The 24,263-nt window shown below is 39.9% G+C and overlaps 1 protein-coding gene and 1 non-coding gene across 2 annotated transcripts; one reads left to right on the top strand and one right to left on the bottom strand.

Moving 5' to 3' along the window:
* Nucleotides 1–1,393: 1,393 nt before the first annotated feature.
* On the bottom strand, nucleotides 1,394–2,136 carry LOC122314314 (ubiquitin-40S ribosomal protein S27a-like). The gene has a single exon (XM_043129814.1). The coding sequence runs from the start codon at nucleotides 2,033–2,035 to the stop codon at nucleotides 1,565–1,567; it is 471 nt and encodes a 156-aa protein (XP_042985748.1). The 5' UTR covers nucleotides 2,036–2,136; the 3' UTR covers nucleotides 1,394–1,564.
* A 21,618-nt stretch (nucleotides 2,137–23,754) lies between these two features.
* On the top strand, nucleotides 23,755–23,862 carry LOC122314549. Its single transcript, XR_006243770.1, has one exon. It is a non-coding gene; the product is annotated as a small nucleolar RNA R71 (small nucleolar RNA).
* Nucleotides 23,863–24,263: the final 401 nt, after the last annotated feature.

Raw genomic sequence — 24,263 nt, 5'->3', positions numbered from 1 at the left:
ATTTTCATTTTACAAATCTTCAATTCTTCCATATATATTTATATATATACACACATACATTATACATACTTACATATATATATATATATATATTTATTCTATTAGTTGTTAATTTATATATTCATATAAATATTTATATATAATATATAATTAATTCCGAAACAGTACTGATACTGAAATATTTCGTTCTTGTACCTTAACCGAAATGGCCACCGAAACCGTATTCAAAACTTTGCTTAAAACACTAAAGCATGGATATGTAAACGTTTTAAATAGATGCACTATTTACATCATAGAATGTTTGAATCTATAAAGATATTCCTATAATGGTAATAAAAGTCTAAAAAATCATGGCGAACATTGTTCCCAAGCACTGAATCAAACGGGTCTTGCAGAAAGAAACACATACCCATAACAACCAAAGAGCAAATCAAATGGCCTAAAGACAAGTCTTTCAAGGTTGGGTCCTATTCTAATTCAAGTTAATGAAGAACTTTTTCAACAATTACCAAGGGAATCGATTACCAAACTATTTGGTGAGACCCTAACTGATATTCTGGCTAAAAATCAACGAGGGCTCCATATCATATCCACAACTTGGAGTTTGCAATCACACTCCGTTCATGCATTATTAAAAAAGAATAAGCGATAATCCATGCATTGGTTTTAATTCCACAATATGGAGGAGCACAGAACAATTCAGTAATCATCACATTCAAATAAAAGATAGATAAATCATCACCCTCAGAAAGAGGCAGGATAAAGATGTTCCAAAACAACACTGCTTATATAAACACGCTACTAGTTAAGTTCAATTTGTTTATAACAAGAGTAATATAGAGAAGTTCCAACTAGTCATTTGCACAAAAAATACATAGACCAACTTTTCAAGTTTGACATTTCTAAAAGCCTTTGTCAAAGGAGACTTACCCCTAACACTTTCAAACTGTACAAGCTAGAGTTGCAAACATCCGTCTAACAAAGCAATGTAAACCATTGCTTTTCTTAAAACGGTAAAAACATATAAACATATGTGGAAAACCTAGAGTTTCAAACATGCAGCTTACAGATTCATGCTCTTAAGACATAAAACTCAAGTGACTTCAGCGATAATAAACGGCAGAAAAAACACATAACCCAAAGAACCCCTGAAGGATCTGAACCTACTAAATACCCAAGATGAAAAAAATTAATATATCAAAGAAGATAAATGCTAGCTACACAGATGGATTACTAACTCACATTATTCATGTACTCCAATAAAGCACATCACTTTGTGATTTACATTCTGAAAACCATGCGTGGATAAAGTATTTCTAGTCAAAGAAACAAGTAAAAATACAAATTATAGAGAATAAAATAAAACTGACCCACAAGAAAGTGGAATGGAATCTTAAGAGAAAAATCCATCAAAATTAAGAGGAAATAAATTCCATAAACATCGAAATTAAAGGCAAAATAAGCAGAAAAATGCCTATCCGTCAAGATCCATGTCAGGATTCGATATTTAGAATGAAAATAACAGCGGAAAATCAGAGAGAAATACTAGACATAAAAGCATAATCTAATCACCGCCAGCCTTCTGGTAAACATAGGTCAAGCCACACTTGCCGCAGTAGTGGCGGTCAAAGTGGTTGGCCATGAAGGTACCTGCTCCACACTCTGAGTTGGGGCATTCTTTACGGAGTCTCTGGACTTTGCCGGAGTCGTCGACCTTGTAGAACTGGAGGACGGCGAGCTTGACCTTCTTCTTCTTGTGCTTGATCTTCTTGGGCTTGGTGTAGGTCTTCTTCTTCCTCTTCTTGGCACCGCCCCGGAGCCTGAGGACGAGGTGGAGCGTAGACTCCTTCTGGATGTTGTAGTCGGCTAGGGTACGGCCGTCCTCGAGCTGCTTTCCGGCGAAGATAAGGCGCTGCTGGTCGGGCGGGATGCCCTCCTTGTCCTGGATCTTAGCCTTCACATTGTCGATGGTGTCGGAGGACTCGACCTCGAGCGTGATGGTCTTCCCGGTTAGGGTTTTCACGAAGATCTGCATGGTTTCCGGTTGTTGTGGGCGCCCAAGAGCCGCGCCGCCTTCGGGGGAAGGAGGAGGCTAAGGTGGGATACTGATGACTGAAGAAATGGAACCATGATGGAAAGAAGGGGTTTATATAGGAGAAATGGAAGGGAACGCTAGGGTTTGCTGAGTGGTGGTGCTTGGGTACGACGTCGTCACGCTGGTGGAAAACTCCTAAATACCTTTTTGAGATATTTTAAAAAAACTTTTAAGACTTGTTTGGATTGAAAACTCAAATTATCTCATCTCATATAATCATTACAACTTTCACAAATTATCATACAAAATATAATAAATAATTTAATTTTTTTAAATTTTAAAACAAAACTAATATTAAAACATTATATTATAACAATATTTTATTCAATTTGTAAATAACGTATCCCACCTCTGAACAAAACAATTCACCAACAAAATAAAAAAGAGTGATGGCGTTGTACGCCTGCATCCCCTCCTATGCTTAGGTCAGTATAGAGTAATGTATAATAATTCAAGTATATATATGATCAAATCTCCTTTAACGTTACCTAGTATCTATACATATAGGCATAGAGAAATGTTGGATCAATACTACAATTAGATCATGTTCATGTGATGATTATATATTCATGTTACCCTTAAATAATAGGAGTAATCTACTCGCCACATTAATACTTATCTGCTCTATTATACAACTAAATACCAAGCCTCTGTGGGCTTTTAGCTTCTAGTTTGGGCCATGTTTACTAATGTAATTCATAGTTGGGCTAAGGTACCAATAGACCCTCCAGTTATCCCGCTAATTTCTTTCGCTTGTAGGCATGAGGGATTTTTTTTATTTCAGTGAATCCATCCTTATAATTTGTGTAGGTCTCGTCTCAAAACCTAAATTTGTCTTTCGTTGTAAGTGACACGGACTAGTTTCTGGGCTTTTTAACTACCCCAATATTCCTTGTGTTAAAATCGATGGGCCATTGCACTTACCAAACTAATGGGCTACCCTACCAACCCGTTGATCATTTTATTCTACCATTTCCAACTTTCAATAATCAAGAAGAGACGATTTGATTGCCCATGATGTGGTGGCGATTACTGGGAACTGTGTAGCTATTCCCCTCCCATCACGTATTGTTGTCAGGTTGTGATGCTAGAACAAATGGCCTCTCGTATTCCTCACTTGGTTTCTACCTTCCTTTTTATTTACTTTTTATTTCTGACGTCCTTTTTTCTGTTACCCTTCTCTCTTGTGATTTCCTGTATTCTCTTGCGACTTCTTGAGATTTCTTGCAACTTTCTCACTTTTCACCTCGTTCTTCGCTTCTATTTTCCATGGTCGAATATGGTCTCTCTGCCCATCTAATTGACATTCAATCTTCTCACATACTGGATGCCCCAACCTATGAAGGGTTTGGGTGGCATTCTTCTCTCAAGCCTCAGGACTAGAAAACCTTGCGGGAAGACTACCACATTCCAGACACAGCTCGTTTGGAGATTCCCTCTCAAGGATGTGTGGACGATGAAGGTTTCAGTGGTAAGGTTGCCCTAACCGTTTCTTTACTGACCCATAGGCTGAGGCTTCCTTTCTATCGCCCTTTGCGCATATGTTGGATCTTCTTCATCTAGCTCCCTCCTAGCTTCACCCATTTGCACTGAGGGCCTTTTTTTGTGTTTGTATTATGTTTCGTATGGTTTTGGAGCCCCTTAGGGACGATTACCCTGACCTAATTGCTCGAGAATTTCTAGCCTTCTACCACTTGCGCCTGACCACTAAAGGCAACACTTCAAGCTTCCGGAAGAAAAACAAGGGGCAAACGCTGGCCCGATTTGAGGGCCGCCACTCGAATGTCAAGAATTGAACAAGGAAATTTTTCTTCATTTCCAGTACGTGTTGGGAATTTCCAGTTTGGAGACTCCCCAGCAGGATTTTCCTGTTAGGGCTGGTTGGGGGAAAATCCCTGAGGAGAATTGCAGGCAGGGATGGAACCCTTATCAGACCGCAAACTGGCTCGAATTGAAACGATTCACCTCTAGGCAAAAGCCCATCCATATGAACTTTGGACCTAGTACATGTTAACTCCAGCCCATATAGATTGTTTCTTGATGTCATCCATTCGCTCCCGTGTTAAGGGGCACTTGTTTTTAACCAAGGCCATGACTCTGCCTTCTTTGCCAAAATTGTCTTTGAAGAAGGACAAGAGAGACAAACTGGATAAGCAAGACCAACAAAGACAAGAAGGAGAAGAAAGAAAGAAAAGATAGGAAGGACAAAAAGGAGAAGAAGTAGGCTTGTTTTGAAGACGCCATTTTCCTGTTATGACGGAGAAAAAGGCTTTAATGCCTACAACTAACAACCCCCCCCCCTTCCACATTTTTACGCCCCAATTTGTTACGCCGTCTTTCACTTTTGATGCATTGCATGTACGTGCAACCTCCCCTGGCCTTGGTGATGCTGAATAGTTAGCCAGTCTGGCCCTCTTAGACTTGGCCACCACCTTCTAATTAGATATTCCTCAAGAGGAGCCAAACTCAGCGTTTAGTCCTGCTTTCGAGTTCCCGATTTTTGAAAACCTGGTGGGGGATGGTGGGCTGAGTGTGTACATTGCTACCACCCTTGATTTGGATTCCATTGTGTGTGCAAAGACTAACACCTTTGAGACGAAGGATCCTGCCCACCAAAGGAGTGTTGGTGGGTGCGACACATAGGCGGAGGCTAAGCTGAATAGAGAAGTGAATATTACCCCTAAGATGGGTCGAAGGGTGGCCCCTTTAGGGGGTGAGGATGGCCAGGGTGACGAGAATAGCAACAGGGTTCCTCACCAAGAAGAGTCGATTGCAGGCGCTGAGACAGAAGACTCTCCTCCCCAGACACTGCCAAGTACCATTTATGGGGGGACTACCCCCTTTCTAAATGTAAGTGATGGATGTCTTTGGGGGGACTCCCACTTGATGGTGGCCGTGATCCTAGGGGGATTTGGGGTGACGCTTCCTCTTCCTCTACCAATGAACAAGGTAAGGCTACCACTGAGATGGTTGATCGACTAAGGGCCTTGCTCTCTAGGGTAACATTGATCACTTTATGACCTTTCCCTCTTTAATTTCTTTTTTGTTTGTTTGTTGATCACTCTATTATGGGTGTTAGTCTTGTGCAGGGGATCAATGATTCGGTGTCCTAGATCCTAGAGGACTGGGCACACTTAGAGGAGGAGGTTCGAGAGAGGTGGAAGTTCAGCTTTTATGCTAAAACTACATTTTAGAGATGGAAAGTGAAGGGGACATGAATTGAGGTGTTGTTTGAGAGGTGGAAGGCTGAGAGGAAAGAGCTAGAGGTTTTACTGGAGCATGCTAAAGGTTGCTCCTACTCTCTATACTGTGATTTGGAAATCCTTCAAGATGAAGTCATTCTCCTCGGTAATGAAGTTCGTCGCCGCCAGGAGGCAAAAAGTAAGGATGACTTTTCCATGAGGTTGTTGACCTCGGAGTGGGATTCTGCTAGGATTCAACTTTCCCTTGCTAAAAGGGATTTTGAGTTCGAGCAAGGGCGTCTTAACTCCACTCTTCTGGCCCTCAGGGGAGAGTTGGACTCTGTCCAACAGGAGTTGGCTTGTTCCCAAGACCACGTTCACGGGCTTCAACTTGACCTGGGGGTTGCTTTGGAAAAAGGGAAACAGACAGCCTTGACCTCTTTGAGGTTTGGGGTTACCCTGCATAGTTGTAGCAGCACCACAATCAATATAAGAAGAGTTGGGAAAATTCTAATGAGGAGCAGAGGTTGCTAAATTTGGTCATCATGGCGAAAGACACTCGCCTGAATGAGACAAAGGTCGCAATGAAAGATGCCATAGAGGAAATTGCATGCCTGTGCTCCTAGTTGGCTTCTGTCCCGGCCACTCAAGACCACGCTTTTGCTTACAGCTATGGTTCTAGTGTGCTAAGGCTTAGGTCCCACCTAAAGACGAATCCGTCTGCCGACTTGTCACGCTTGGATTAGAATTTATTCAAGCCTGATACAGTTGCCCCCATCAGGCCGTCACATTTGGTCAAGCAGAGATGCCAAACGCCTTCAAGGATGTTCCTCCTCATTCCCCACCCACTGGAAATGACGTAGCCTAAGTCTCTCTTGCAACAATACCTCCTTTTTCCTTCCCTCTAGAATTATAGATCGTGTAATTCTCTATAATAAAGGTTTTTGTATATTTTGAGAACAATTGTTTTAGCTATGATTGCCTAGTTGTGGCTTTGCATATTTTGTATATGGATTGGATTGTGTTTTTCTTCTGGTGGTTTGCTGCTTTTCTCTTTTTCCCTTGTGTTTCCTTATTGTTTGCATCTTTGATTTTCCCTTTTGCTTTTTTTTTTGTCTCTCTATTATTATTGGCAAGTAGTTTGGGTTGGAGAGTAGCGTTGGCCTTCTTGCCCTCTCTTCTCCGTGAAGGAGGGAGAGAATACTCCATTGGCCATTGTGCCTTCCATATGGTGTGCTATGAGTCGTTTCAGGCTCATAGTCAGCATTTAGGGGTGGTGTAGACTAACGGTCTCTACCCCCTTTTTTGCCTAGCACTGCGAGTTGCTAAGGCTCAATATTGGTGTTTAAGGGTGGCATAGTCTAATGACTTCCGCGCCCTTTTTACATGGCACTGTGAGTCATTAAAACTTGACATTGGTGTTTAGAGGTGGCGTGGTCTGATGACCTCATCACCCTTTTTACATAGCACCGCGAGTCATTAAGACTCGGCATTAATATTTAAAGGTAGCATGATCTGATGAATTCCGTGCCCTTTTTATATGGCACCGCGAGTCACTAAGGCTCAGCATTGGTGTTTAGGGTTGGTGTGGTATGATGACCTTCACACCTTTTTTACATGGCACCGTGTAACGCCCGTCCTTATGGTGGGTCATTTTTCATATCAATTTTGATAAAAATCGACGGGAATTATGATTCATTTTAAATTTCTTTTCCATTCATACCAGGATACAAAAGACTCCATGTCATAAATAAAATTTCATTTTTTTTTCTTAATTAAAGCTTTCAACGGAAAACATTACAATTCATAATTAAAGCTTCTAATATGAAACATCTTGCCTAGGCCTTCGTGCTCTTCCCCTTGGGCTGTGCCTGTCATGACCTGTCATGCTCATCTTGTGCCTGGGAGGCACATATAAAAACTAAAATGAGTCGATGACTCATAAGCATTACTTCATACAGTCAAAATATAATAACATAGCTTTCCAGTCATGCAGTTATCATTCCATACATACATATCTTACATAGCATGCATATATCTTTCTTTTCGTTTGAAAACGTTTCGAGGTGGGGTTTTTATTTAAAACGTGCTTTCTTCTTTAAAACAGTTCCCCACGCATCGCTGCCTTCATCTCTTAAAGAATCTTTTCATGCATTTATATTTCTACATACATTCATGCATACATACGTTCATTAAATCATCTTTTCTTACTTACGTACATTCATGCATTCAGTCCATTCATACATACATACATGCATCTATTCTTAACATGCGTACGTTCATTCTTATCACTTTCATTGGCCATTGCACACTGTTACGCCCCGTGCCCTGGGGTTAGCGGTCTTTTGAACCTGATTCCACCCGTGGCCACGGGTTGGAATCCATTCCATCAGGGTGCAGCACTGGGTGCACTTCCAATACTACTTACCTGGCAATGCAATCTGCCCCATACATTCTTTTGGTACCATTTCCATTCCAGTCCATGTGGCCCTTACATATTTTCATACATCATGCATTCAATCCTTTCATTTCTTTACAGCTCTTTCCTTTTTATTCGTGTCGTTTAAGAGGAAATGATTTTCTTTCTTTCCATTAAAGTTGTTTTAGAAAGAGTTATTTTATTTTAGAAAAGATAGTTTTCTTTCTTTATCAGTCCTTACAGTCTTTAACAGTTCTAACGTCTTTTAAAGTTTCATTTCTTTCCTTTCATAAACATACATACAATACGTACTACTTATAACATCTATTCACATGCATATACGTACATACTTTGGGTGCATAAAAAGGGGCTGCCAAGAAAGGCCGCTACGTACTTATACTTGAAAACTTACGTTTCATTTTCCTTTTTACAGAAAAGCTTTCGTCTTCTTTTCCATTTCTATAGAGAAAACTCTAGAAGAGTATGAATGTAACACTTACCTGGACTTCATGCCATACTCAATCCATGCAGTCCATTCATGTGCGTGTCAGATGGCAACCTACATGCATACACATAACTTTATGTCATCATCTATCTAATGCATAAATAACTATTCTAGAAAAATAGAGCTATGCCTTGCTTGAAACACTCTTTATCCATCCCTGAGCTCTTACGTGCTATTTACTATGCTAAAACCTTCGAGATCTTATTCCTTAAAGTGAACCTCTATGATTCACCTTAGGGTTAAGACACTAAGACCTCCATCTCGTTCTTCTATTTACAAAATCCAATGCATGATTCTGACATACAGAGTCATGTGTTCCAACCTTAAACTATATACTCATCACTACTTTCATGTATTCTAGCCCATACTACATCTTTATTCCCATTCACTTAGGAATTCAAGCCAACTCTGGGACTAAAATACCATGTAACTATGATTAGGACAGATTACTCATTACATATGGTAAACCTGTCTGGTGCACTTGTCTTGCCAGAGACACAAGTATCTCATTCCTTTTTTATCACCTAAGAGCAACTTATAATTCCAATAAACGTCTGCTTGTATAAACAAGCTCCAAACTCCAATACCAACTTGTTAAGACCCGGCCGATAGGACTCTTCCTACTTCCTGACTCTTTATAAGTTCATCCCAACACTTGATAAGAGAGGATTACATCCATAAATGCACTTCTGTCACGTCACGTAATTCGAGATAAATCCCGAGTCACATCACGATACCCATCATGCTTCCGCTGCACGCTCTGATACTTTTCCACCACTTCCTTATACTCTTAACCATAGTCAACCACAAGGTGACATTCGTCACTCCAGACTACAGCCCATATTACCATTGCTTTGGGACATTATTACACAGTTCCTGACGCTACACAAAACACCCTACGCTTCTTTGCTACGCCATCTGACCCTTTGTGATACGTCATCTGATGTATCACAACCTAGTACAGAGTATATTTACGTGAACTCTCTTCCATCCACACTATAACAACATCACTGCGATACATGGCTCACCATGTATCGCTACGCGACATGGAGTACGCGGTATGCGTACTCCTTTTACTACAACTTCTATTAACACGATGCACACTACACGATGCATCACCATACAACATAGAGTGCACTCTACGCGCACTCCCTTCATTCTACGCCACACTTTATTACAACGCACGTCACACAACGCGTCGCTGCACTACACAGAATACGCTCTACGCGTACTCTCTTCACACATCACGCCATATCACAACTACGGCATCTATCTTATGTCCACACTTCATAGTACAATCCACAATACTACAATTCAAGCCCAACACTTTACAACTACATTTCGCTTCACAACTACACAGCAAACTCCACAATTACTAATTACACAGTCTACAATCCAACCAATCAACTAATTTAAATGTAAATAACTAGAGATAGAGGGTTATACCATCGACGGGCTAACCCGTGCGTCGTTTGCTGCTCGTCATGATTAAGCGTTGGAGGAGCGTACGTGGTGGTAACACCGCGTATGGTGGCTGTCCACCACGTAAGGTGGTGGTTCAGGCTTGAGGATAGCTAGGCGTGGCCTTGGAAATGCTCATGATGGCCTCGTGGTGGTCAAAGGTGGCGGAGCACGGCGGCATCATGCCATGAACAGTAAATCCGAAATGCTTGGAGTTTGCTTGGGGAGGTGGAAGACCATAAAACTTCATGAGAAGCTAGGAAAAGGTAGATGAAGATGTGGTGGAGCTGTGGTGGCGAGGTGGGGGCCATACGGTGGCTCACGGAGGCGGATCGGCCACTTGAAGCTCATTTCGGCCTTGGGAGTGAGGGAGAGTGAGAGGTATAAATAACTCCGTTGACCATGAAATTTCTTGAGGAAGGTCATGGTGATGAGAGGAACAAGATAGTGGTGGTGGAACACCATGGGTGGCCGTGTACGGCGGCATACGGTGGTGCAACCGAAACTCTAGTTACGGAGACTCATCGGAGAAAAAGAGAGTGTTAGGGGAAAAGAAAGACATGGGGAGGAAGTCCTTGATGTGGTGAATCCATTGGTGGTGCTTGGTGGCTGATTTGGCCGTGTATGGTGGCTCAAAGAGGAGAAAAAGGCTTGAAGACCCATTTGTTTGGAGGAGGAAGGAGAGAGATTGGGTGGCCGATGAAGCACACCACCAGTGCAGTGAAGCTTGCCGATGAGGGAGGATCACGCCGGTGTGGGAGGTGGGGCACGGCGGCTGGAGGTGGCGCCGGCTGGAAGCTTCAAACCGTGAAGATGAAATGCATGCATAGTGATGAAGCACGACTGGACGTGCATGAGGGAGAGAGAAGAGAGAGAAAAAAAAAGAAAAAGAGAAAAAGTGAGGAAGAAAAGAAAAAAGCCTGGGCATTTAATCTCAGTTCTACGTTTCGGGATCCTTAAAAGGATCTAACGATGAGTTTAAATACTGATTTGAAAACGCGTAAGTGTTTTATTTAAAATAAAGCACTTAAATAAAATACTGAGAGGAATTAAGATAGAATATTATTTTATAAACTAAAGTTTATAAAATAATATTTCTTCATCATTATTTAAAATGATAAAGCATCGTTAATTACTCAAAGAGGATAAATCATTTAAATTAAATAAGAGTTTTCAACGTAAAGTTAAACCTCTTAATATTTTAAAATAACGAAAATATTTAATATAAGTAATTATCTACAATTATAATATTTTCAGAGCTCATTAAAATATTATAATTATGCTACATTAAAACAAGCTTATCTAATAATATTGAAAATATCTTCTATAGATATTTTCATAATATTTAAAATATCCGTAAGCCTTAAAATATCTATTTTACTTTGAAATCTGCAGGATAACTTTCAGAACACACCATCGAGATACAGTATGTAGAATAAGGTTCAACACGTAGATCGAGGCTCGTGCGGACATTACACACCGTGAGTCACTAAGGCTTGGCATTGGTGTCTAAGGGTGGCGTGGTCTCATGATCTCTGCACTCTTTTTACATGGCACATCTAGTCATTAACAATCAACATTGGTGTTTAGGGGTGGCATGGTCTAATGACCTCTACGCCCTTTTTACATGGCACCACGAGTTGTTAAGGTTTGGCATTGGTGTTTAGGGGTGGCGTGGTCTAATGACCTCTATACCCTTTTTACATGGCATTGCTAGTCATTAAGGCTCAACATTGATGTTTAGGAATGGTGTGGTATGATGACCTTTGCGCCCTTTTGACATGGCACCACGAGTCGTTAAGGCTCGGCATTGGTATTTAAGGGTGGCATGGTCTGATGACCTCCGTGCCATTTTTTCATGGCACCTAAGTTGCTAAGGCTCGGCATTGGAGTTTAAGGGTGGCGTGATCTGATGAGCTCCATGCCTTTTTTACATGGCACCATGAGTCGTTAAGGCTCGTGATTGGTGTTTAGCACAGCTTCTTTAGTCAAGGATAAGGATGGAAAAAGCACTTTATTCATAATATATAAGAATAAAAAACAACGGAGTTTTTATGAGTAATGAAAAAATATATTGCAAACAATACAATGATGTCAAAGAAATAAATAGTAAAATCCCTTCACGAGTAGAACTTCTTCAGGTGTTCTGCATTCTATGGATGTGGTAACTCTTTACCTTGGTTGTCCTTCAGGTGGTAGGACCCTGGCCTTTTGTTTGCTATTACCACGCATGGTCCTTCCCAACGGGGTCTTAGCTTGTCTTCTTCCTTTGTAGTTTCCCCGCTCTTCTTCAAGACCAAATCTCCTATTTTGAACGCTCTGAACTTTACTCTCTTGTTGAAGTACAACTGGGCTTTTTTTTTTTTTTTTCTCATCCAGCCTCCTGACTTCTTACGCTTCCCTTTTGTCTTCCAAAAGGTCGAGTTATTCCTTCATTGCTTTGCTATTTTAGGGCACCGAGAAATGGAGGGTTCAGAAACTCGGTAGCCCCACCTCCACTAAGGGGTACAACCTTACACCTATATGCCAACGTGAATGGGGACTCTCTCTTGGGGGTTTTTACTTAGGCCCATAATACTTCTGGTAGCTCCTCCGCCCATTCTCCTTTTTTCTTTGTGAGCTTTTTCTTCATAATCGATATCAAATCCTTATTTGTCGCATCTGCTTGTCCATTTGCTTGTGGGTGCCCTAGACATGAGTACTTAACTTGTATCTTCAGCTCTGCACACCATCCCTTGTAGTGTTCTGAGTTGGATTGTCGCTCATTGTCCGAGATTATGCTTTGTGGAATTCCGTATTGGCAAATGACGTTCTTCCACAAAAATCAAGTCACTGCCTTACTTGTTATGGTTGCCAATAGCTCTGCCTTCACCCATTTGGTGAAATAATCCACTGCGACAATCATGAACCTCACACCCCCCCTTTCTAGGTGGGAAAGATCCAACCAGGTCCACTCCCCATTGGGTGAACGGCCAAGGGGCGATCATGGAGGTTAGTTCTTCCAGGGAGCCTGGGGCACTGGTGCATTCATCTAGCACTTGATGCACCTCTTGGTAAATTCTCGAGTGTCTCTTAGCACGTTGGGCCAATAGTATCAAGCTTTCACCACTTTCTTGGCTATGGCCTTTCCACTCGAATGGTTTCTACCTTCTCCCTTATGTATCTCAGCCAGGACATAATACGCCTCCCATGGAGAGATGCACCGCAATAATGGGGTCACGAAGCCTCTCTTGTATAGAATCCCATCGATAGGCATTAATCTTGCTACCTTCATTCTTATCCTTCTCGTCTCTTCCTTTCCTTCTAGGAGTTCGCCTACATCAAGGTAATTGACCACATCACCGGCCCATTCAGGGATGCTCCATGGCGACACTATAAAGGACATGTCCCACCTCTTCTCAGATGGTTGGGAATTCAATAACCTTCCTTTCAACCTTCCATGGGAGGGGTACATCCTCTATCCCTGATGTTGCGCGCACTAGCTTATTTCCCACTACGTTATCTTCTTGAGGTATTTGGGATATATTGAAGTATGAGAATTGGTTGTGTGCTTCCCAAACCCGAGCTAAATACTTCGTTAACTTCTCACCCTTTGTGGCGTATAGGCCTAGTACTTGGTTGCTAATTTCGTATCCACCTCAGTTGCTCCTAACATCGTGGCTATTGAAAATCCTGCCACTGGTCCATCATATTTTGTCTCGTTATTGGTCGTTTTGAAAGTAAGGATCGCCATGTAATGGCATTTTTGGCTGTCAAGGTTGACCAGATGTACTCCTATTCCCCCGCCAGCCTGACAAGAGGAGTCGTCTATGAAGAGCATCCACGACTTCCCTGTCGAAGCTACCACAACTTTTGAGGGGAAGTCGGAAAGCTCTGCCACAAAGTCTGCCAATGCTTGCCCTTTCATCGCCTTCCTTGGTAGGTACTCTATATCAAACTTGCTCAGCTTGATCGACCACCCTACTAACCTTCCTAAGCTGTTTAGTCTCTACAATATTTTTTCCAACGGACTTTATGTGAGTACCCTTACTATGTGAGCTTGGAAGTATGGACAAAGCCTCCTGGCTGCCGTCACCAATGCTAAAGCTAGTATCTCCACTCGTAGGTACCTCACCTTTGCTCCCCTCAAGACTCAACTTAAGTAGTATACAGGAAGCTGGGCAGATCCTTCTTCTTTTACTAGGATAGTTGAAGCAGCGTGTAGGGAAGCTACCAAATATGCATAGAATATATTACCCTTTTCTTGTTGCTTCAGAAGCATTGGATTGGCCAAGTGTTGTTTTAGTTTCTCAAAGGCCTCATTTCATTCCTCTTTCCAAGGGTGCACTTTACGCAGCACTCCAAAGAAAGGGAGGCACTTGTCCATCAACTTGGACACAAACCTATTCAGGGCGGCAACCCTTCCCTCCAACCGTTGAGTGTCGTTTAGGTTTTTTGGTAGCTTCATGTTTAGGATGGCCTCAATCTTTTCAGGAGAAGCCTCAATTCCTCTCTTGGATACAATAAAACCCAAGAACTTTTCTGAACTGACCCTGAACACACACTTCACCAGGTTCAACTTCATTCTATACTGGCATATAATTGTAAATGCTTCTCTTAGGAAGAGCAGGTGTTGGGCGGGCTCCTTACTCTTTACTAGCAAGTAATCAACATTTCCTTCCATTGACTTCCCGATCTATTATTTAAACATTCGGTTGACCAACTTTTGGTAAGTCACCCCTACATTCTTCAACCTGGATGGCATAACCTGGTAACAATACAGTCCCTGATCCGTAATGAATGACATCTTCTCTTCATCCCCCGGATGCATTCAGATCTGATTGTAGCTTGAGTAGGCATCCATGAAACTCAAGATCCTGTATCTCATGGTGGCGTTTACAATAACATCAATTCATGGTAATGGGAAACTGTCTTTTGAGCAAGCCTTATTCATGTTAGTGAAATCCATGCACATTCTCTACTTCCCATTTGCCTTCTTCACAAGGACGACGTTGGATAGCCACTCTAGGTAATGGGCTTCCTTGATGAACCTGGAGGCGAGCAAATGTTTCACCTTGTTAGTGATGGTGGCGTACTTCTCTGCACTGAACAACCTTCTTTTATGGTGTATGGTCTTGTACGAGGGGTCAATGCACATGTGATGCTCAAATAACTCAGTTATCTATCCCAAGCATCTCTTCATGGCTCCAAGCGAACACGTCTTTGTGCCCTATCAGCAGTTTCTTTATAGCTTCTCTGTCTTCCAGGGGAACTCTCTAATGCTCGTGGTGGCTTTGAGGCAGTCGGGATATAGTGTTACTATTTCAAACGGTTAGTTGACTTTGGCCTGCTGCAAATTTTGCTCATCTCTGATCTCCACGCCCTTCTCCAGAGAAATCACCAAAGGTGGTGGTAGGTGGTATTGAGGTCTTCTGAGTGCAATCTCTATCTCCATTTATAGAAATGTATACCTTGTTCTTATTACTCCTAAACTCCTATACATAATATTCCCGTCATAAGGCTTGTTCACCCCATGCCTCATCTACCCGGCCATTGGTTGGGAACTTCTTCTTGAGGTGGTTGGTGGATGTAACCACCTTGAGATTGTTGAGCGTTGGCTGTCCTAATATGGCATTATAGAAGGATAGGGCATTCATGACCAATAGTAAATCATGGTGGTAGCCGTACATTCCCTTATCCTGGCGGTCAGCAAGAGAGTAATGGCACCCACTGGTTGTATTGTATCCCTGGAGAAACCCTTCAATGGTGTCGGGGAAGGTCTTAGTTTGTTGGCACTAATACCTATCTTGGTAAAGGCCTCTCAAAGAAATATATCTGTTGAACTGCCGTTTCGATCAATATCCACCTAGTCATATAATTGGCCACTAAGAGAATGGCTACTAAGCCATTGTCGTGCGGAAATAGCACCCCTTCTAGACCCTTTTCCCCATAAGATATGGTTGTTTGGGTATCAAGCTTTTGATGCTTAGGGGCCCTGTCCGCCATATATACTTCCTCTTATCTCACTTTTTGTGCGTAGGTCTTTCGGTTGGACAAGGACACACCACCCCATCAAATCCTCTTACTATCGTCTGGATCTCCCCTAAGGGCACCTTGTCCCTATCACTCTTCTGGGGCGCCCTATCTCTATCATTCCCTCGAGCATTATCTTGATGTTGTTGCCGCTTATCGAGACTATTACTCCTTTTGGGATTGCCCCCGACTCATAAGTCGCTTAGGGTTTGAGCATTCTGCAACCATTCGCTCCAATTATTTTGTTCCCGCCAGTTTAATGACTCTTTTCTTCATAGTTGTGCAATCCTCGATCTAGTGTGAACTCGTTTGATGATACTTACAGTAATGACTGCTTGTTCTGGCTTGAAGGTGATCCTTGTTGGACTCCTCATTTTCCTGCACATTCAAGTTGCTGTGTATCAATCTGTGATTGTGTTCTGGTCACCTCTCTTTTCTTTTATCCAGATGACTCAAAACGGGTTTCTTATCGACATGATTGCTCTTTCATTCAAATTTATTTTCCTATTTTCTTGGATCCACCAAGGCTTGTAGTGTATCTTAAACGTTGACGAAATCGTTTGCCCTATCCATTAACTCTCTCAGGGTGAAAGGAGTGATTTTGGCCAGTTTAGCCATGAAGGGTCTGCACAGCCAGATTTTGCCAAAGAGGGCAGCAAGGGTGATTTTCTCATCTTAATCGTCGATCATTAGCCTTTCTTTGTTGAAATGAATAAGGTCTACCTTCAAGTTCTCATCTTCTCTATGTTTAACCATTATGAGGTATGCGACTAGGCACCAATGCCTCCTACTGGGCATGAGTAATGTAAGGAACTACTTGGCCAACTCTTCAGAGCTAGTTATCGACCTTGGTCTGAGGGTTTCAAAGCATCCTTTTGCTGTTCCCTTTAGGGTCAAGGGAAATGCTTGGTAGGCAATCTTTTCAGGGAAGCCATGGAGTGTGATGTGAGTCTTGAAATTCTCCAAATGGTCCATGAGGTCCTTGGACCCATCATACATATCTATTTGCGGCACTTGGAATTTTGGCAGAAGTGGCATGGTCATAATCTTCTAACTATACGATAGATCGGTTTGGTTTGATAGGCGTTCTATTGAGGAAAATCCTCCCATCTTTTTTGCCATCCTCTCATACATCCTTGCCAAACTTCGTAATTTGTCATGCATTTTCTTTTTCTCTTCCTCTTCCTGGTTCAGTTCTCCATTATAATACACTTCTCCCTCACCCTACTCACTGTGATTAGGCACAATTGAGTACTGAATTCTACGTTCTTTTGGCTCAAATCTTCGCTCTCCTTCTTTAGAGTCTCCATGGTGTCCAATGCCATATTTAACTTTTTCTTCGTTGCTGCTAGTCGTGCTTCCATGATGGTTGGTAGCGTTTCTGTTTCACTATTAACTAGAGAACGAGTCACAGTAGGCATGTGAGAATCACGTTGACGTCCAACTGAGAAATTGAAATAAAAATAGCAGGATCCCACAAACGGTGCTACTGTAAAGGACGTGTCCCACCCCCAAACATAACCGTTCACTTGAGAAATATTAAAGAGTGACAACGTTGTACGCCTGCAACCCCTCCAATGCTTAAGTCAGTAGAGGGTAGTGTGTAATAACTCAAGTATATATATGATCATATCTCCTTTAGGGTTACCTGATATCTGTATATATAAGCGTGGAGAAATGTCGGATCAATACTACGATTAGATCACATTGACGCTTATATGTTCATCTTACCCCTAAATAATAGGAGTAATCTGCTTGCCACATTAATACTTATCCGCTCTATTATACAACGGAATACTAAGCCTCCATGGGTTTTTAGCCTCTAGTTTGGGCCATGCTTACTAATGTAATTCATAATTGGGCTAAGGTACTAATTAGATCATTCATAACTTTTAACAAAACATCTCATCTCATCTCATCTTAACTGTCTAACCAAACAAGGCCTTAAATTGGGTTTTAATATGGATTATGTTGAAGTGATGAGATTTATTAAGACTCTATTTGGGTTGTAAACTTGTAAATATTTTTTTTAAGAGATGTTTTAATTTGAATAGAAGAAAATCATAGGTTCCATTGAATACATGTTTGGGATAAGGAAATGCCACTCTAATCGAGAATGGCTATCGAGAATTCTCATCAATTATTATTTTTTACTTAATAGTTAAATAAATATTTTTTAATATTTTTGTGAATTTCTTTTAAAGGTTTAAGGAATTTAAAAAAATATTTATAAAAGAAAAATTTTAAACATAAGCCCACACACCACACTTTTTATTTATTTATTTTTTCTTTTACCAAATATTTGGTATATGGATAATGAGTAGAAGAATTCAATTAGTTTAAAAAGAATAAATCTAAAAAAAATTTAAAAATAAATTTTAAAAATAAAAAAATAAAAAAAAGTGTGTTGTGTGGTGTGTAGGCTTATGTATAGCAAATCTCTTTGAAAAAAATTAGACTCTTTGGTGAAAATTCTTGGTGAGTGTAGTATCACCCTTCGGGATAAAGATTTGTGTGAAAGGTTATTTCTGATCATATTATTTTGTTTTAAAGATATTTGGATTGACAGTAATGAGAAAATAAAAAATAAAACTTTTTTTTTTTTTTTTAACTCAAAACAATTATATTTCATTCATTCATGATAAAAAGTTATTAAAAATCAGTTATATAGATGCTCGCATTTTAAGCATAATAAGATTATGAATACAAGATGGACCTTCTTCCACCTATACTCTCTCATCCCACAATTTAAAGCAAACTTTTGTCTCTAGGACCTAGGGTCCGTAGAGTTTTGATTACGCCCAAAGAATAATGCGGTAGTTGTAGCACAGCTTTGAGGTGTCGATTCCACAGGGAGACAAATTAAAAGAATAGCAAGAGGAACAAAGAAACTAAAAAAAAATATTAAATAAGTAATAGAGAAAAAAGATTAATTTTAAAGTAAATTAAAGTGAAACAATGTGATTAACGGAAAAAGTACTCAAATTTGACGAACAGGAGAGCGTCGGGAATCCCTTGCACAAATCTGGTGTTTTAATTATTCTTAATTCATTGAATAACTCAATTAGGAACTCAATTCCCGCAATTCCCAATCGGAAGGTATAGATTTATAAACTAGACTTAAATCAAATGTAACCCTTTGAAAAAACATTATCACTTTTAAAAAACGTGAATTACTACCCCTATTGATAAAATCCAATGACGACAATATACTCAGGAAGCGATATTGTAACAAAAAACTAAATCAATATAGATAAATAATTGATCCAAACATAATCAAAAAACTAATCCATTCAATAGAAAAAGCATGACTGAATCCATAAACACAATAAATTCTATGATTATTCAGAGAAGAAAATATCAACGATGAATTGAGAATGATAAAACAAAAGAGTTTTAGCAATTGAAAATCAAATACATGAATTAACAATAAATTAGAAATACCATCTAGTGTGCAAGTTCATCCCTAACTCTACTTGAGAATTTAGTTACCCCATAAATATAATGGACAACAAAAATCTCCAGAGAAAACTGAAGCGAACGGTGGCCATGGAAGTGATTTTTTCCTCTCTTAAGATCTACCTCTTGTGCCTCTTCCTCCCCTCCATTTCTTGCTAATGATATGCTTATATAGGGTAAGAAAGAAACCCTAATGTCCTCTTGATTTCCGCATAAAAAAATCGTCTAAATTTTATGACTTATCTTGGCAGCCACGTACAGCCTTCAGGAGTTCGAATTTGGAAATCCTTATTAGAGATAAAGTTATAGCCCTTTAAGATAGATTTTCAATTCATCAAGAATTGCATCAATCCGATATATGAGTAAAAAGATACAGTCAAAAGACTAAAGTATCTCCAGACTGTCTCCTAGCGAATTTCGGACTTGGACTTCTTGTGGTTTCATTTTGTGATCTTTTTTCTTTTTCTTTTCTTCCAAATTGCTCTCAAACCCTATGAATGTCCTCCTTTGAATTTGACTAGGCTTGACTTACTCTTTTATAAACTCTGAAATTAGACATAAAAAAACTGCTTAGGAGTATCCCAACGTAAATAGAAATTCAATTTAAGAATACACATTAATTCCTATGGTTTCTATTCACATTTTAGCATTTTAGTCCAATAATAGGGTATATAGAGTGCACTTTCGCACACTCATCACACCCCCCAACTTACTCCTTGCTAGTCCCTAGCAATTTTCATGTCAAAATAATGAAAGAGACTAAAGAAAATCACACATAAAGGCCATCAAGTCATACTTTCCAGATTCACATATCAAAACAATCTAAGGAATCCAATAACCCATCAAGATCAATCCACCTATAGCAATCCACAGAGTGTGTGTGTGTTCTCCAAGCCATAACCATCGTACCACTAACCTTGACACATGCAACATCAAGAACATCTTAAGCAAAAGGTTCAACTTCATAACTCACGGGTATAATAGTGTTTCGTGTAAGGGCTCTCTCTATGGAGTTGACAATGGGTGTATATACACTCTCATGGAAAATTAGGCAATTATGTACAAGCAACAAGCAAACATTGATCTTATGATAGGAACACTAACAAATGAGACTTCCATCAATCTTTCCAACAGCTTATTTAGGATCAGAATGGTCAACACAAAAGGTTGTAATGTGGCTTGGTTTTGAGATTATATGAAAAAAAAAAAAAGATAAAAGGGATTCAAAAACTTCCAAGTACATACAAATGGAATTTTATTAAATATCTCAATAGACCACACTTCTCACTTGATATACTTTCCAAATTTTCAGATCATCAAATAATAATGCTTTTCCTTCTTCTTCTTTTTTTTTTCAATAATTTGATGGACAAACACATGCCACTTTTGTATTCTTTCCATCTATACCAACTTCATTTTTTTTTTGGAGCTCACTCAATTGAACACTTTGCAACTTGTACTCTTCTCTTTTTTTCTGTCGTCTTCTTCTTCTCTTTTTTTTTAATTGAAAATGATAAAATTAAAGAAAGAAAATACAAATTCCACACCTAGTATACACTTGGAAGTAAAAAGGGTAAGAAAATCTGTGTATAGATTATACTCCAATGTGGAGAGGCATGGATGATATGGGCATATGAAAAGAAAAAGCTACAAGTGTTTTATTGGCTCAAAGTTGGCTACTAGGGGTCTATGATGGAAATGATAGCTTGAAAGGCTCAAACGTTAATCCTAAGTTGACCTTCGTCATATCCCAAGTATATCCACCATTGTACCTCAAACCATGTAATGATATTCTCAAAAGAAGTGCCAAATTCAACAGATCAATGAACGCTTATCACAATTTACTGCATTTGTATGCTCTCAATCCTCTCCAAACTCACACGAATACTTAAGCAAAAGAGTTCTCTAGCCACATGTGTCAAACCACCATCTTACCACAAAACTTGGATAAGTGCATTAAAAATTCTGTGAATGTTTCAGCAAAAAATGATTTGGTGGGTTTGGTGAATTCACGAAGATGACTATGAATGAGAATGAGTACACAGGTGAAAATGATGCACGTGTGATGCAAATTAAAAAAAATTGACACATGAAAATATGCCACAGAGTTCCAACAAGCATTTTAAATACTGAATTTGCACCACCACCCCCCAACTTAAATGAAACATTGTCCTCAATGTTTAAGAATCAAAATTGAATGGGGAGTAACTGAAAATGGTAGAATACACCTGATGAGTGACGTGGGTAGCTCCCTAAACACCAAAGATGGTAATCTGAAATGATGAAATGAAACTATCCTGCAATCAAAAACAAAGAAAACAACAGCAAACAAAAAGGAAAAGAAAGAAAATAAGAAAAAACAAAACAAAGCAAAACAAAATAAATAAAGAAACACATACCTTGGTAGTGTGGTCAAGGTTGATAGACTGGATCCACAAGTGGAATGTCTTCCACTTCCGGAACTTGCCTATCAATTAATATTTTAAGGCGTTGACCATTTACTTTAAAGATCCGAACATCCTTAGGATCCTCTATTTCTACCACCCTATTTACAAAAACATTTTTCACTAGAAATGGGTCAGTCCACCTAAACTGAAGTTTTCATTTGTGCTTGTGAGATCCAAAATCATATAAGTATATTCGGTCATTAGGTTTAAACCTCTTCCTAAGAATATTTTTATCATGAAACGTTTTCATTTTAACCTTATAGACTTTAGACTTAGGCAAAGATTTCAATTTAACTCTTGGTGCTTCCATACTTACAGGAATCTGTTTTCCACATTTCTTAGGCAACTCCTCAAATTTCTGTTGCCAAACCTGTGTGTCATAATTCTGAGTTTCATAAAAAACAGCACAAATATCAATAACATCAGATGAATCACTAACAGATGTATTAAACTCAGAATTCACAAAGGAATATTCAAGGGGATCAAAATCATGAGTTGTGTGAACTCCCTTGTCTATGAGTGCATCAATCATATACGTTTGGTGGCACTCGTCATCTGTTGGCTGCTTCTCAATATGGAAAATGTTGACCTCCATGGTCATGTTTCCAAAAGATAACTTCATCAACCCATTCCTGCAATTTATAAGTGCATTAGCCGTAGCAAGGAAAAGTCTACCTAATATGAGAGGAACTTTAGAGTTAGACTCAACAACTGATTGAGTGTCCAAAATTAAGAAATCAATAGGATAATAAAACTTGTCAATTTGGATCAAAACATCCTCAACTATCCCTCTCGGTTTCTTAACTGAACGATCAACCAACTGAAGCACGACAGAAGTAGGCTTAATTTCACCCAAACCAAGCTGCAAATAAATGAAATAAGGCATCAAATTAACACTAGCTCCTAGATCTAGCAAGGCTTGCCCAAACTCATGATTCCCAATATTACATGCAATGGTTGGACAACCAGGATCCTTGTACTTAGGAGGAATTCGCTGCTCAATTAGAGCACTAACTTGCTCTGTCAGAAATGATGTCTTCTTAACATGGTGCTTCCTCTTAACTGTACACAAATCTTTAAGAACTTTTGCATAAGTGGGAACTTGTTTAATAACATGCAAAAGAGGAAGGTTAATCTTTACCTGCTTGAGGTTCTCCAAGATTTCATTACTAGGATCCAAAGTTCGCATACCAGATTTTAAAGCTTGAGGAAATGGTACCTTAACTGGACTCTTGATTACCTCGGCATCCTTGGGGAACTCGGTGCTATCATTGTTTTGTTCCTCTTCAACATCCTCTTGCTTATCAGTTGTTGGAATGTGTAAGGACTTACCACTTCTTGTCATAATGTCATTGACTTCTTTTAAATTTTTTTGTGCCATATGCTGACCTTGGGGTGCGGATTGAGCTTGAGAATGAAACTTGCCACGCTCATTCACACTCAAGGAGCTCATTATCTTGGATATATGACTCTTTATCTCTTTGTTTTCTTCAACAACCTGCATAATCAAAGATTCAAACTTTTGATTAGTTTTACTCTGTGCCTCAATAAAAGCATGCAAAGTGTCTTCTAAAGGACTCCTAGAAGATGGAGGTGCATGATATGGTGCAGGATATGATCTAGGGGGTTGTGCGGGCGGCTGGTTTTCAGACTTCCAGCTAAAATTGGGGTGATTACGCCACCCAGGATTGTAGGTATCAGAGAAAGGTGCAACAGGCTTCATGTACATACCTAAGGCATTACATTGTTCCTCATACATCTCTCTCATCTCAGCAAATGTGGGACACTCTTGGGCAAGATAATCTACCCCGCCACACACAAAACATGGTCTAAAAGACTCTGCATGATTAGCCACGTGTGTTGGCTTTAAGTCTTTATTTTTCAACACCTCTAGCTCCCTAATGAGCATCTCAACCTTAGCCTTTAGGTTATCTTCTTCCCTGAGATGGTAAATTCCACCACCATTTAGGTTTCCTGCAGGTCGTGACCTATTTGTGCTCTCAGTAGCACTAGGTCCAGTCCAAGTGTGAACTTTTTCAGCAAGCTCATTGAGGTATTCTATGGCCTCATCAGGATCTTTCTGTAAGAACTCACCATTACACATTATCTCCACAAATTGACGCTATCTAGGTGTAAGTCCCTCATAAAAATAGCTCACTAAGCGTCAATTCTCATACCCATGGTGAGGACACATACTCAATAACTCCTTAAATCTCTCCCAAGACTGATACAAAGTCTCACTGTCCTTTTGTACAAAGGTGGAGATTTATCTTTTTAAAGCATTGGTCTTATGTTGGGGAAAGTATTTATTAAAGAAGACCTGAGTCATCTCATTCCATGACCCAATAGATCGTGGTCTCAATGAGTATAGCCAACTCTTAGCTCTATCTTTCAAAGAGAAAGGAAAGAACTTAAGTCTCACAATGTCATCAGTTGCATTTTGATTATGAAAAGTCGCAACTATTCCTCAAACTCCCTAATGTGCACATTTGGATTTTCATTTTCCAAGCCATGAAAAGTAGGGAGTAACTGTATCATCCCTGTTTTAAAATCCAATTGGCGAATATTAGCTGGAAACATTATGCATGATGGTGTGGCTGTGCGTGTAGGGTAGAGGTAATCTTGAAGGGTCCTAGTGGGTTGATCTTCGTGTTCACTCATTTTCTCAGAATTAGAAGAATTA

The sequence above is a fragment of the Carya illinoinensis genome, chromosome 6 (genome assembly GCF_018687715.1).
Source record: "Carya illinoinensis cultivar Pawnee chromosome 6, C.illinoinensisPawnee_v1, whole genome shotgun sequence".
Lineage (NCBI taxonomy): Eukaryota > Viridiplantae > Streptophyta > Magnoliopsida > Fagales > Juglandaceae > Carya > Carya illinoinensis.
Note: the sequence above shows the minus strand (reverse complement) of the source record. Positions and strands in the feature narration are given on the sequence as shown.

Bases quoted from the DNA above. Each gene is read 5' to 3' on its own strand.
- LOC122314314 (XM_043129814.1), bottom strand. From the start codon at position 2,035: ATGCAGATCTTCGTGAAAACCCTAACCGGGAAGACCATCACGCTCGAG.